This window comes from Schistocerca americana, chromosome X (assembly GCF_021461395.2).
Source record: "Schistocerca americana isolate TAMUIC-IGC-003095 chromosome X, iqSchAmer2.1, whole genome shotgun sequence".
In the NCBI taxonomy this organism is placed as follows: Eukaryota; Metazoa; Arthropoda; class Insecta; order Orthoptera; family Acrididae; genus Schistocerca; species Schistocerca americana.
In genome coordinates this window covers 887,710,250-887,726,798 of record NC_060130.1, presented here as the reverse complement: position 1 = coordinate 887,726,798, position 16,549 = coordinate 887,710,250, and the positions used below count along the sequence as shown (strand labels likewise).

Below are 16,549 nucleotides of genomic sequence, written 5' to 3'. Positions count from 1 at the left end.
ATCTGTTGCGACTGTGCAGGTGCACAATCACCATCGAAGAGTCTTGCGGAGAATATAGCAAGTCCATAAACCACCACTTGTCCACTCACAAAAAATTTGTTTGACATGTCCTTAGAACCAGCAATGCTGTTATCCAGTCCCTTGCTGAATTATTAACACACGTGCAAACACTATCAGTCCCTACTTCTCACATATTGTCCATATACTATGACCAACAGAAACGTGTGCAGTGAAATGGAACTTACAAGTTACTTAATTTGATGAACTGGTGTCAATTACAATTTTATAACATAAGAATACAATTACAAAGATACAGAAAACATCATTAAAAACATAATAATACAGATAACATTTGTAGTAATATGGGCTTTACAAAAGAATCGAAATAACATATACATCAGTGTTACAGGAATTATGACATAAGTACATACATAAAAGATCAGAATAATTATTGAAACATCGACTTCACACATGAGCAACAAAACAGAATAAATAATGTCTCAACATCTTTACAAAGTAAATAACATAGTATTAGAAAAATTCTACAACATAGCTCTCATCAGCTAAACACATAAAGACAGGAGAAACACAAATACACAAGGGTACACAAACATATAGAGGGATGACACAAAAGGAAAGGACAGGGTTTGTTTTACTGCAGTATTTTGCATGAAGATCTCCCTTTGTTCATCATTATTCCCAAAAGTACTATCTAAGCCTGCTTTCTGTATTCTGTTCACATCCTCTTTCAAAATAGTTTTTCTCCACTGTACACTACTTTTTTTTTGGCCAAACCATTTTCTTATATCTTCTCAATGCATTTCTTCCAATTCATCATAGTTAGTTTCTTATATAGTCTACCCCCTCTTAAGCTAACTTAAATCTACTGAGCTCAGATGCTAAACTAAGGGATGAGGCAATGCAGCAGCACATAACAAATTAACACAAACAGCAATGATAAAAAATACAAATGCCAAAGCAAGCAGCAATATTACAACTAATATAAGGCAATGCACAGCAAACAATAAAAATAAATCATTAGTAAAACTGGCTTAACAGAATAATACAAAGTCAAAATCAGTAACACTATGCCTGGCAAACAGCAGCAGAAAATGAAATAACTTATACCTAAACATGACATAGCTCAAGCAGAAAAAATATTACACTAAAGATAACAATGCAGACAAGGGAAATGTATAATCGCATCTTAATGTCTATGTAATTAAAGTGGTGCACCACAACTATTTCTACAAAAGAAATTACCAAGTACTTGAAAAGAAAATTATGAATGCAGTTCCTGTGAAGGTAAATGTCTTTTTGTGCTCCCTCATTTTTTTTAAAAAATTATTATTTACTCGATCTGTAGACAGAAAATATTTATATTAGTACATCTATAAAATTTTATTTTAACCAATGCTGCAGTGCAGCTAGAAACTTGATAGTAAAGAAAATGAGCAAATATGTACAAAGGAAGGCATGAAACATCATTCAGTAGTCATGAGGCATTTCATAAGTTAGTAGAAAAATCTCTCAACTAGAGAGTCAGTAGTCATAATCAGGTGTATAAACATAAAAATATTTCTCGTCATTTCATTAGGCATTTCAGTAAATATCATAAATTAAGAGCTCCACAGTGTAATCATATGTTTTCAAGTTCGACCATGTCGTTTTTGTGATGCTTTCTACAAAGGAATGTCAATAGCGAGGATAATGGCCTCCCTTTTTTTTTCTTTTCTACCTTTGCCTCTGAAAAAGGCACGCACTAATGGCTTTTTCTCCAGGCGTCTGACACAGCTGGGTGCCCACGACGCATTACGTGCAGGTGGTCACTTAACTTTCTTACCGAAATATTCACGACAGCAGTTTCCGCTACAGTGGCAGTCTCATATAAAAAATTTCAGAAGTCGAGAATTTGCGTTGCAAATGTGTAGATACAAAATCTTATGAATATAACAGTGTCCAAAAAAAATTTTCGTTGGCATTGTGATACATTCACGCATTTACACACATTTCATAACTCTTAAAGTACGATTCTTGGTTTCCAACATCCTTTTTCACAAGTCAGAGTCCCTAACCACTATTCATTACTCCTTACCTTATTACACATATAAATATTCGTCGACACTTCTTCAATATTTCATCATAACAGATATGTAGCATAATCAAATAACTCATATAGCATCAGCTTATTGATCATAAACATATGGCAACAGCATAATACACATCATCATCGTAATAATAACATCATAAAACCTCAGCCAAATCTCAAAATCGTCGTAGCTTCCTGCAATAGTGTCAAAACCTAAAAAAAATTCTCTGCTCATGTCAGTAGTGTCATTAATCTCAAACTTACTTTAAAAATCATTCTCCCTTACCAAATACATCATTCAAAGCTCTCATAGTATCACAATGGTTAAGGAAAAATATGAGCATTTCACAAAGTACAGACAAAATACAATTTCATAAGTGTGAAGTTATCCAACTGTGTAATTACGTAAACATCTGTCACTGATGTAGTAAAAAAAAAATTGTTTATCTCTCAGTTACATGATCAGATAGCTGTGTAATTTGTGTGTTAGAGAAATATGGTACCGATGTGTAAAGTTGTATAAGCAAATACCATATTAGCTAGGGCTCCTTGTGCTTGCCAAACACATGGTACACAAAGTAAGCGTGTACCCCCCTGAGGATTAATGTAATTATACCCTCTGGTGTTACAGATTACAGCAATGGAATGAAATATATCACGGAAAACCCTTGTATCATTGTACTTCAAATATCTTTAAAAAAATGCATGTTTTAAGTGCGAAATTAATCACTCAAATACGTGTCCTGTAGCGCTAAATGTGCGTCTTGCTGTAAGATAATCTCTGTGGAAGTGTCGTAGTTATCGTCCTCCGAAAGCTAAGTTCTGCAGAAGCCAATGTACTTACCTCATGATACACCAAATTTCAAGTAAACCAAAATGTTGCATTAAAATCTCATTAGCAGTACTGGTAAATGTTCTACGTATGAGAGCCTTATAGTCGTTACGTAATCGTGCAACTAACAAGCAAGAATGTACACACACAATAACACTGTGACGTCTGTTCACTATAACAATGCATTCGTAATTTCTGTTTAAAAATGTTCCCTAGGTTCTAGACTGGATATTTAACTGCAAACATTGTTGCATGTTAGCAGTTTCTTAAGTCTGACAAAGCATACTAGAAATGTGAAGTGAAAAGTTTTATGGCAAAGACAAAGTTAGAAAGCAGATTATCTTTCAATAAACGGTTTTACATGTGAAATGTGGTGTAAACCTTTACTCTTCCTAGTGCACAGAGTTTCAACTTCAAAGCAATTATCATGTTGTATACATCGGTAAAGAATGCTAAAATTTTTCTCATGGCTAGCGTCTTATGTTATTTTTCTCAGAGCCAGCGGGCGCACGCGGCTGCCTGCTGTGCGAGTCATTGGCTGTCTCTTTGTTGGCGCGCGCCGTTATTGGGATTTGGAGACCTAACTTCTACAAATTCACCGTGACGAGAGGACCCTGCCCTGTTTAAATCCCGCCAGTTCTGATGCAGTTCAGGTCTGTCGTTACGATCATACCGTCTGTCGTTATGTCGGTAGATTCCATAGTTTCTTTCTTGTCGGTCACGTGGTGGAGAATTTCTCCCTGAGTCTAAAGTTATTCTGTCTCCCGTAATAATAATTATTTTGGTTCCCATATTGTCTGTTTCTCTGATTGTCTCCGTGATAGTCATTACCGCGGAGAGGTGATCTTTCCCTGTAATTATTACTCTGCCATTGGTTCTCATACGGGTGGTGTCTGTTTTGGTCACGATTTACGATGTAAGAATAGGCTTGTCGTGTCCAGTTATTGCTTCTGTCGTCACGGAATTGTGACGGATGTGACCTGTAGTGATTGTTTTCCTGTTTTCGCATCCCGCGACTGTCTGTGTCAATTACTAATTCTTGTAAGAGTCCTTCAAAAGCTTCAATGTCTTCTTTGCAACGCCCTGCCAAAATAATATGTCATAAATGTTCAGGCAATTTGAGTAAGCAAATGCGGATGAGTTCTGAGGGGCTGTATGGGTTTGAAAGATACTGATTCTTATGCAACATGTCTTCAAAATACACTCCTGGAAATGGAAAAACGAACACATTGACACCGGTGTGTCAGACCCACCATACTTGCTCCGGACACTGCGAGAGAGCTGTACAAGCAATTATCACACGCACGGCACAGCGGACACACCAGGAACCGCGGTGTTGGCCGTCGAATGGCGCTAGCTGCGCAGCATTTCTGCACCGCCGCCGTCAGTGTCAGCCAGTTTGCCGTGGCATACGGAGCTCCATCGCAGTCTTTAACACTGATAGCATGCCGCGACAGCGTGGACGTGAACCGTATGTGCAGTTGACGGACTTTGAGCGAGGGCGTATAGTGGTCATGCGGGAGGCCGGGTGGACGTACCGCCGAATTGCTCAACACGTGGGGCGTGAGGTCTCCACAGTACATCGATGTTGTCGCCAGTGGTCGGCGGAAGGTGCACGTGCCCGTCGACCTGGGACCGGACCGCAGCGACGCACGGATGCACGCCAAGACCGTAGGATCCTACGCAGTGCCATAGGGGACCGCACCGCCACTTCCCAGCAAATTAGGGACACTGTTGCTCCTGGGGTATCGGCGAGGACCATTCGCAACCGTCTCCATGAAGCTGGGCTACGGTCCCGCACACCGTTAGGCCGTCTTCCGCTCACGCCCCAACATCGTGCAGCCCGCCTCCAGTGGTGTCGCGACAGGCGTGAATGGAGGGACGAATGGAGACGTGTCGTCTTCAGCGATGAGAGTCGCTTCTGCCTTGGTGCCAATGATGGTCGTATGCGTGTTTGGCGCCGTGCAGGTGAGCGCCACAATCAGGACTGCATACGACCAAGGCACACAGGGCCAACACACGGCATCATGGTATGGGGAGCCTTCTCCTACACTGGCCGTACACCACTGGTGATCGTCGAGGGGACACTGAATAGTGCACGGTACATCCAAACCGTCATCGAACCCATCGTTCTACCATTCCTAGACCGGCAAGGGAACTTGCTGTTCCAACAGACAATGCACGTCCGCATGTATCCCGTGCCACCCAACGTGCTCTAGAAGGTGTAAGTCAACTACCCTGGCCAGCAAGATCTCCGGATCTGTCCCCCATTGAGCATGTTTGGGACTGGATGAAGCGTCGTCTCACGCGGTCTGCACGTCCAGCACGAACGCTGGTCCAACTGAGGCGCCAGGTGGAAATGGCATGGCAAGCCGTTCCACAGGACTACATCCAGCATCTCTACGATCGTCTCCATGGGAGAATAGCAGCCTGCATTGCTGCGAAAGGTGGATATACACTGTACTAGTGCCGACATTGTGCATGCTCTGTTGCCTGTGTCTATGTGCCTGTGGTTCTGTCAGTGTGATCATGTGATGTATCTGACCCCAGGAATGTGTCAATAAAGTTTCCCCTTCCTGGGACAATGAATTCACGGTGTTCTTATTTCAATTTCCAGGAGTGTATTTGACAAGACTGGAAAATTCAGATTTTTCAAAGTGTTTCATCATCATGATGCTATGTTTTACTCGGTCTTGTGTAGCTTGAGACCAATATGCTGAGAGGAAGGCATGATAAAAATCTCCTTCATTGTGGCAATCGTGAATGACCGATCGCATTCTTACAGCTGGTTCATTCTCCAAGTAGCCACACATAAATTCTAATCTGTGTTCTAACGACCAGTTGGGAGGAAAACAATGAGAGAATTGATGGAGCCATGCTTGTGCATGAATGTCGTTGCCAGAATTCTTAAATGTTTTGAATTTACGTGTAGTAATGAACAGCTTATAGTCAAAGTCATCATGTCGGCGAGTCGGATATCGGTCATTGTTACGTCGTTTCGGCGGTTCCATTTCAAAATTCGGTGCACCTTGCCAATTTCTTTCATAATTTCCGAAATGAGCTGTGAAAAAATGTATACAGACTGTGCTTAACCTGACACACAATATTTTTAGCGCAACGCAATCTGACTTTCAGAAATCCCTACAAAAGAATGGCCCTGACTAACATTAACCTATACGTTTCACAAATCACTTACCTCACAAAAATCTTGGTTACTCGAACTACTGCAATACAGCGAGCGCCACTACTGCCAGCTAAATAAAAGATTCAAACTACGGAAGGAACTAACTACTGATAGGCATAGTTAGCAAATGAAAGATTCTAATAGAGAACAAACAATGTATTTACCTTAATAGTCATAATATATATAGCAGTTCATGACAAATTAGAAAACTCCGCCATCTCTCTCCCCACATATACCACTCCAACTGCGCAACGCTACGCGCTGTTCACATCCAGCTGCCCAACACTACAATGGCAGACAACAATGCAAACTAGCCACAGACTGCACACAGCACAGCCAGTGATTTTCATACAGAGCGCTACGTAACGTTGCCAATAAGAAAACATAAACAGCCTACTTACATCACTGAATAGCGAAGATTACCCTGTAAACATAAAGCATAAACGAGAAACTGTCAAACTAGCCGTCCAAAGTATTTAACAAAAATATTAGATAAAAATGGAACTTACATGAATATAACAAGGTAGCAACAAATAGACAGTCGACAGCTTAGTCGCTGATGCAATATAGGTACCTATCCCAACTAGATTTAAGTATATACGTATACTGCCCTTTATGTGCAACTTTTATAAACTTTTATAAAAGTAAGTAGACTCATTAAATGTAACATCTACATTTTTACTTAACAATGGCGCTATAGCCGAAATAAGCTTGTAGTTAAGAAGAAACATTATGAGCATCTTACCTGGAATTATTCATTATAAAACAATTCAGTCGTTTTGTTTCTCTAGCCGTCTTACTGAGAGACTGCTTTGCTTGTGAGGGTTGGATTTAGGTGGACTTGTAAAGGCAATTAGTTTTCACACAACTTACAGAACTCTTTTTTCTTTCATTTTCGTCATGGGAAACTATATTTCTAATGTCAACAAAATAAAAAAAAATAAAAAATGTGACCGCCTAAGCCAGTGGCGTAGGAAGGCGAAAAGATATTCTAAATATCGCGTAGTATGCATGTGCTATAGCTTAGATGGCTATTATAGGCCAGTTTGAGATTGTTTTCCGGTTAGATAAATTCCAAGTGTCTCATATAAAACTGTTCGTCTTGATTTCCCCTACATCACTCGGGTACGTTGTAAACAGGTATCCTTTACAATCTGTATACGATTTCCTTTCTTGTGACACTCCTAAGGCGTTAGCTTTAAGCACCCATCGTACAATACCATCCTAAGCATTTCATCAGCGTTCTACATCTACATCTACATACATACTCCGCAATCCACCATATAGTGCCACAACTAGCATCTTCTCTCCCTGTTCCACTCCCAAACAGAACGAGGGAAAAATGACTGCCTATATGCCTCTGTACGAGCCCTAATCTCTCTTATCTTATCTTTGTGGTCTTTCCGCGAAATATAAGTTGGCGGCAGTAAAATTGTACTGCAGTCAGCCTCAAATGCTGGTTCTCTAAATTTCCTCAGTAGCGATTCACGAAAAGAACGCCTCCCTTCCTCCAGAGACTCCCACCCGAGTTCCTGAAGCATTTCCGTAACACTCGCGTGATGATCAAACCTACCATAACAAATCTAGCAGCCCGCCTCTGAATTGCTTCTATGTCATCCCTCAATCCGACCTGATAGGGATCCCAAACGCTCGAGCAGTACTCAAGAATAGGTCGTATTAGTGTTTTATAAGCGGTCTGCTTTACAGATGAACCACATCTTCCCAAAATTCTACCAATGAACAGAAGACGACTATCCGCCTTCCCCACAACTGCCATTACATGCTTGTCCCACTTCATATCACTCTGCAGTGTTACGCCCAAATATTTAATCGACGTGACTGTGTCAAGCGGTAAACTACTAATGGAGTATTCAAACATTACGGGATTCTTTTTCCTATTTATCTGCATTAATTTACATTTATCTATATTTAGAGTTAGCTGCTATTCTTTACACCAATCACAAATCCTGTCCAAGTCATCTTGTATCCTCCTACAGTCATTCAACGACGAGATCTTCCCGTACACCACAACATCATCAGCAAACAGGCGCACATTGCTATCCACCCTATCCAAAAGATCATTTATGTAGATAGAAAACAACAGCGGACCTACCACACTTCCTCGGGGCACTCCAGATGATACCCTCACCTCCGATGAACACTCACCATCGAGGACAACGTACTGGGTTCTATTACTTAAGAAGTCTTCGAGCCACTCACATACTTGGGAACCAATCCCTTATGCTCGTACCTTAGTTAGGAGTCTGCAGTGGGGCACCGAGTCAAACGCTTTCCGGAAGTCAAGGAATATGGCATCCGTCTGATACCCTTCATCCATGGTTCGCAAGATATCATGTGAAAAAAGGGCGACTTGCGTTTCGCAGGAACGATGCTTTCTAAAGCCGTGCTGATGCATGGACAGCAACTTCCCTGTCTCAAGGAAATTCATTATATTCGAACTGAGAATGTGTTCGAGAATCCTGCAACAAACTGATGTTAAGGATATTGGTCTGTAATTTTGAGGATCCGTCCATCTACCCTTCTTATATACAGGCGTCACCTGCGCTTTTCTCCAGTCGCTCGGGACTTTACGTTGGGCAAGAGATTCGCGATAAATGCGTTTCACCTATAGTAGCAGCCGTGCAAGATTGGGTCGTCATCCGCATGGTTTATCTTCACGAGAAGAGCAGATACGTTTTAATTCAGTCACATATTCCTTAACAATTGAAAATCAAGGAGTAGTCTCCTGTATCTTCATCAACTTTGGATCAATTTTCATTAGCGAGGAACCATTAAAAACAAAGAATTTTGTGACAGTTTATTCATAAGAACAAATCATGACAAATTCAAATAGCCATACAAACTAAATTATTCCGCAGTCCACGTTATTGATCACGATGAAACAATTTATGAATACTATCACTTTATAGACAAATTTGTCAAGCCAAGAACTTTTCACCTTGGCATTGTATACTGAATGTTTTTGTAGGTGCACGGGACGTTCTCTTCTGTCATTCACTAAACACAAAACGTTTTTAGTAACTGAGCATCCCGATCTTCATCCTTCTTTCACAGAACGTTATCGTATCTGATTTCATGGAACCAGCTAAATAGCGTGTCCATTCAGGGGGACGATACCAAGGCACGAAGTGCAGCTGATAAAATCACTAAAGTCTGCTTTCAAACACTATTCAATTAAGTATCAGAAATATATGTGTTCTTGCACGGCTGAATACAATTGCAACAGCGCAGAACACGACCACGGATGTTCATCCGCCAGTTTTAACAGTCAACATTGTTGAAACTTGCAATAGCAGGTTCAAATTGTAGTTGCTAACGTGCGTCTTTCCTGGAAGTTCAATGCCAGAGTGCAGTCAGGGATTGCTGGCGTAAGTATCGTGGTCCAGCCGCTGTTTTCGTCATATTGTTATAGACTCGTAGATAATGGTTCAACTATGACATGAAACATTACGTCGTCAAAACCTAAAATGTGTAAATATTAAACGTAGCGCTACCTTATTTGTGCCCACAGAGCCTCCTCCAGAGAGCGCGCATATACAGAGTTCCGCCAACGACCAAAGAATCTTGCTCGCTGTTGCAGAAGACTTGTGGGGACGACAAACCTACGCAGGATCTCTGCCTGAATCTCATTCAAACTCTTTATGGGTGGGATCCTCAAGGTTTAAATAAGGTGAGTACCATGTACAAATGCATATACTGATAACAATTTAATAGATTTGTATTTGCAGGGGATCTACCTTGAGCAAAACATAATTTTATCTTTTCTTCTATTTCCCAGACAAGTTCCACTGCACTTTCAGCATCATCAGTGGGCTTTTATTTTCATCTCTTAAAGAGGAAAAATGCTTTTCACTACTTGTACACATATAAATTTGACTTTTTAAGACAGCGAATGGAGCGATGGGTAATAATTATTGTATTTTGTTCTCTAGGTTGTAAACTGAAATGTTTGGTAGTCTTATGCGAGTCTGGGATACCATAGATTTTTACAATGGTCTGAAAACTGTTTACGCGGCCATCCAGAGAGCGATGGAGAACATATTGTTCATTGTCTAAGTATAATACTAAGGGGTCAGGAACCACGACGATAAAAGTCTATTGTTGTTTAACGAAGCATTGTTGCACATGCACAAGAATAAGTAAGCAAATCATTAAAGCTTGTTCTATTGTTCTCAGCACCCGAAACAGTTCTGAACGATTTCTACTCTTTGTTCCCATTCAGGAAAAGTTAACTGCTTGCCTTAAAAGTGGAGAATAACTTACCGCTGTTTTCTATAATATAGCGGGCAGCATACTAAATAGAATCTGGAGAATGAAACACGGGTTTTCCAGATATATTCTGAATCCAAGTAGGTTAACTTTTACACAGTTTCACAACATATACGCAGCATATCAATCGACCGAAAATCAATAACGTCAGCCATTACTAACGCCATCCGAGGCTTAAACGGACGCGAACAGCTGACTGACTGACTGACTTTAGGAGATCTCTGGATCTCTTTTCTTTTGTAGCTCTCGCACTTTTAGTCCTTTTCCTACTTAACTGCTCTATTCGTTCGGTTTTTTTAAAATTCTTCTCTTTTTGATATGTCTGCTCAAGGTATCATTCTGGTTTTGTTACACTATTTCTCTTATTATGAGTTTTATTCACGCATTAGGTCCGGTCACCTTGTGGTTGGGCGCCAATGTATCTGGCTGACCAGACTGGCTATTAATGGGTTTTCAGATTGCTGCGCCTCTTCATAGAACTGGCGAGTGATCTGTTCGATGAAGTCCTTTAACGTGGGAACGCCAGCCTGCTCATGAAGCTCCCTACTGGGGAAGTGTCTGGGTAAGTGCAGAGCAAGGCGGAGAGCTTTGTTCTGCAATTTCTGTAGTTTTTCAATGCGGATGTGGGCAGCATTGCCCCATACCATAGAAGCCTACTCTATAACGGACCTAATAAGTGCCAAATATAGTGTTAATCCAGATTGGGTGCGTAACGTCGTTGTTGGGTTTAAAATTGGGTAAAGCGTGCGTAGGCGACCCAACGCTCTCCCTCTTACTTCGCGGACGCGAGGTCCCCAGGTCATGTGCCGATCTCAGGTCGCGCCAAGGTATTTCCTGGTTCGTGATCATCTGATGGGGCCTCCCGTGATACGAGGCGTTACTAAATCTTCAGGGAGCTTTTACCTGGTAACGACCAGGGCTTGGCTTTTAGGCGCATTCATCTTGAGTCGCCTAAGATCCAAGGTTATCGCACACTTTTTGCACACGTCATCTCATTATGTGTGCGCAGAGACTGCGCACAAAGAGCGCTATGTCGTTTGCATAAAGCGCAACTCGACACTTGCAGTTTTCGGCATGTCAGACGCTTACAGTATAGAGTACACAGCAGCAGAGGGCTGAGAACAGACCCCTGCGGCACTCTCGCCCGTATTCGTCTTTCCGTAGAATTCCGTGTGCTCGTACGTGAAAAGTGCGGTCATTTAGGTAGGTTTCGAGCAGGCAGACGTGTGACACCGGTACCCCCACTACAAGAAGCTTGTACGGGAGGCCGTTATGCCACACGCTGCCGAATGCCTTGGACACTTCAAAACTACCTCCACTAGGTACTCTCTACAGTCCAGCGCTCCCATTGGCTGCTCGACCAACCTATGTCGCTCTTGTTGGGTTGAGTGCCCCCTCCGGAAACCGAAGTGCTCATTCGGAAGGAGGCGCTCATCCTTCACTTGTCTACACAGCCTTTCGAAAAGCTTAGAAAGAGCTGGCTGTAGGCTTGTCAGCCTACAATTGTGCGCGAGTCTAGTATGCTTACCAGGTTTAGGAATGGCAACTACCTTCGCGTGTTTCCACGCACAGGGGAAGCTGCCAGTTCGTAAGAGGCAGACACCTCGTTACTTATATACGCTCCGGCGGGCGGCGAAGGGAACATTTTGTTCCGAAACTGTTTGGAGTGTTGGTAGCAGTGCCCAGCCAGCACCATTCATGACTACAAAATTACACTACTGGCCATTAAAATTGCTACACCACGAAGATGACGTGCTACAAACGCGAAATTTAACCGACAGGAAGACAAATGATTAGCTTCTCAGAGCATTCACAAAATGTTGGCGCCGGTGGCGACACCTACAACTTGCTGACATGAGGAAAGTTTACAATCGATTTCTCATACACAAACAGCAGTTGACCGGCGTTGCCTGGTGAAACGTTGTTGTGATGCCTCGTGTAAGGAGGTCGGATTGTAGCCTATCGCGATTGCGGTTTATCGTATCGCGACATTGCTGCTCGCGTTGGTCGAGATCCAATGACTGTTAGCAGGATATGGAAACGGTGGGTTCAGGAGGGTAATACGGAACGCCGTGCTGGAACCCAAAGGCCTCGTATCACTAGCAGTCGAGATGACAGGCATCTTATCCGCATGGCTGTAACGGATCGTGTAGCCACGTCTCGATCCCTGAGTCAACAGATGGGGACGTTTGCAAGACAACAACCATCTGCACGAACAGTTCGACGACGTTTGCAGCAACATGGACTATCAGCTCGGAGACCATGGCTGCCGTTACCCTTGACGCTGCATCACAGACAGGAGCGCCTGCGATGGTGAACTCAACGACGAACCTGGGTGCATGAATGGCAAAACGTCATTTTTTCGAATGAATACATGTACTGTTTACAGCATCATCATGGTCGCATCCGTGTTTGGCGACATCGCGGTTAACGCACATTGGAAGCGTGTATTCGTCATCGCCATACTGGCGTATCACCCGGCGTGATGGTATGGGGTGTCATTGGTTACACGTCTCGGTCACCTCTTGTTCGCACTGACGGCACTTTGAACGGTGGACGTTACATTTCAGATGTGTTACGACCCGTGACTCTACCCTTAATTCGATCCCTGAGAAACCCTACATCTCAGCAGGATAATGCACGACCGCATGTTGCAGGTCCTGTACGGCCCTTTGTGGATACAGAAAATGTTCGACTGTTGCCCTGGCAAGCACATTCTCCAGGTCTCTCACCAACTGAAAACATCTGGTCAATGGTGGCCGAGCAACTGGCTCGTCACAGTACGCCAGTCACTACTCTTGATGAACTGTGGTATCGTGTTGAAGCTGCATGGGTAGCTGTACCTGTACACGCCATCCAAGCTCTGTTTGACTCAATGCCCAGGCGTATCAAGGCCGTTATTATGGCCAGAGGTGGTTGTTCTGGGTACTGATTTCTCAAGATCTATGCTCCAAATTGCGTGAAAATGTAATCACAAGTCAGTTCTAGTATAATATATTTGTCCAATGAATACCCGTTTATCATCTGCATTTCTTCTTGGTGTAGCATTTTTAATGGCCATAGTGTATTTATGTTGTTGTCAGTTGAAGACTAACAACGATCCCAATTTTTCTATAAGTATTTCTGTACTTTATTTATGTTCTATAAAATAGCCTGATAGCCTGATAGCTCTTAAATTTTGGATTCCAGAATTTTCCAAACTGAACTGACAGTAGATGGCGGTCTCTGAACTGTCTGCCTTTAATTCTGTTCCTTTTAAAATTTACCGCATTATCTTGAAACTTGGTGCGCCTTCGTTATTACATATAATGAATATAGTGTTGTCAGCTTCGCATGGAGCTGTGCATCAATATGTGGCAACATGTGTGAACTCACCTTCTCACACACGCAGTGAACTACATTCTTATTTAAGAATGTTCATATATCCAGCTATATGTAAGGGTTTGTAAATAAAAAGTATAAGGACCACATATACATATGTTTTCTGTACAAAATCCTTAGTGTGCTGATGTAAACGTATAGTCAGCACCATGGCTGAAGGGACAAAACACCATCGTCATAATGACTTCATAGTAACTGACTGATCCTGCAGTACTACTGGAAATCTGAAGAAAAAGGCTAGAACACTCCTTCCCGACAATATATGATCGATAATTGCAGGTACCTTAGAGTGCAGCAAGATGAATCTCATTACGTCATTGCTAACACAACCAGATGGAAATAACACTGAGCATGTGCATGTATTTCCAAGAACGTTATTTCAACCCTAATACTAGCTATTGCAGGATATATTGTCTGGCACTGATGGGGTAACATACATGACATTGAGCAAAGTCAGCGATACCCCACGGCCAGAAAAAGTAAAGTTGAACACTTTGTTAAAATTTGACGAAGTTGAAAACCAGGATTGTCGTTGTATAGGGGTAGACATCTTCTATTCGAGTGAAACATACTCTAGGATTTTAAAATAGTCGTAAAGGGACAACGAAAACCTTGTTAACTGTTTCAAACGTGACAAAACAAGTTTATAACATGTTCCTCAAGCACATCTTGGAAATGACAAGTCATTCAACGAATTTATAACCATATGTAGAGTTAAATCACACTCAGCAGGGGGTTTGGTTATTGATAAAACAAGAAAAGTTAATGACGAGCAATATATACGAAATTTCCAGGAGTTTCTTCATAAAGGACAATGTACAATTACATAACTGTGTCTAGATATTACATCCCATGGACAAATATGTTCGTATGGTGCATCCTCACAAGAAAATATTCACAGCATTGAGAGCTAAATTACTGAATATTCTTATAGATGTACACAAAATATTGAGAATGTTGATACAAAACATGAAACGAGCATTGGGAAACTATGGAACACCATAGAAGAATTTGATACATAAACAGATCGAGTAATCGATTTTTAAACTAAACTTGCATTTATATATAAAGATAAAATATTACTCATTACTCTATGGACAAATTGACAACCATGTCATGTATTCATTCTGAGGAGTTGATGCACGAGCCAAACATTCGTTTGTACATAGAATAAAAAATTGAATCTATCAACAAAAGTCTTAAATGTCATAGTAGCAAAACTGAAAAAAGCAATGAAAATCTTAAAAGCTGTACTATGTAAATTAAAAAGCATTAATGGAATGCTTAACAAGAATTCTGAAAGGGGTGATCAGCAAATTAACGCAAATTACACGATGATTGAGCAACTGTGAAATGTAGGATTCGAGGGTATGTGGAAGACCATATGTTAGCTGCAAGAACTGTGGAACTCAAAGAAGATATGAAAATACTCCATCCTGAAGATGTCCACAAAAGAATCAGGGCTATAACTGCCCAAGAGGAAAGCATTCATAAAAGTATCAGAGATATGAAAGCTTGAGAAGAAACCATCAGCAAAAGTATCAAGGATATAAACGATCGATAAAACAGCTTTGACAAATGTATCGGATATGAAATCTGAACATGCAGGCAATATTAGAGCCATTTTGAAGTCAATCTACAGGTTGACTGTAAAGGTCGGCAAAATCGGAAAAAACATCCCATATGACAAATCCGATAGAATAAAAGTTGTATACTATCTCAAAGCCTGTTTATTATATAACAGAACGTCGATGAAATGGATATTTATCGAGGCGTGAAAGGCTACTCGACAGAAATTACGATTCCTAAGGCTAGGGCAGTTAGAATGAGCTGATTCTCTTCTGAAAACATTTAAATCTATAACTGAAACACACACACACACACACACACACACACACACACCATAAGACAGATGGAGGAAGAGAAGAAGAAGGAGGAGGAGGAGGAGGAGAGGAGCATGATTTACTACTAGCAATTTCACTAATCGTCATGGAGATACTGAGATAGACAGAATGTATAGAGTCAGCAGGGAACAATCATGTATGCTGGGTACGTCACCTGTAAGGTTAACCAGTCATGCAGTACAGCTTGGCAATAGAGAACTTGGAAGCATGCCAGGTTTAGTGAATCAAATATTCTTAAAAACGTCAAACCTCAACAAGTACTTACTGAAAGAGAGAAAAAAATATGCTGAAATATTACATGTTGTTGTTGTTGTGGTCTTCAGTCCTGAGATTGGTTTGATGCAGCTCTCCATGCTACTCTATCCTTTGCAAGCTTCTTCATCTCCCAGTACATTCTGCAACCTACATCCTTCTGTATCTGTTTAGTGTATTCATCTCTTGGTCTCCCTCTACGATTTTTACCCTCCACTCTGCCCTCCAATACTAAATTGGCGATCCCTTGATGCCTCAGAACATGTCCTACCAACCTATCCCTTCTTCTGGTCAAGTTGTGCCACAAATATTACATATGACTAATTTATATAGGAAAACAACACCCAAAGTGGACGAATGAAAACGCGAACTATACGAAATACAAAAATTTTATTAAACCCACGTTAGCTGAAAGACATAGCACCGGAACAAGTATCTACATTCAGCACTATAAAATGAACAATCGATCTCTGCAATATAAAATGACAATCCTAATGAACTAATACACGTGGGATGGTTACAGTGCTCATAGCATCAGCAGCCACTGCTAATACAGCTCACATGACTAAAATCATATCAGTCTTTTCAGAGCTTCGAGAAAGACATATTATTGAATA

The 16,549-nt window shown here is 41.4% G+C and overlaps 1 protein-coding gene across 1 annotated transcript in view; it reads left to right on the top strand.

The window, feature by feature from the left end:
• LOC124556373 (lipase 1-like) overlaps positions 1-16,549 on the top strand; it is a 214,741-nt gene that overhangs the window by 82,462 nt on the left and 115,730 nt on the right. The window contains exon 4 of the mRNA XM_047130337.1: positions 9,638-9,796. Coding sequence (XP_046986293.1) covers positions 9,638-9,796 — 159 coding nt within the window. The remainder of the gene's footprint in view (positions 1-9,637; positions 9,797-16,549) is intronic.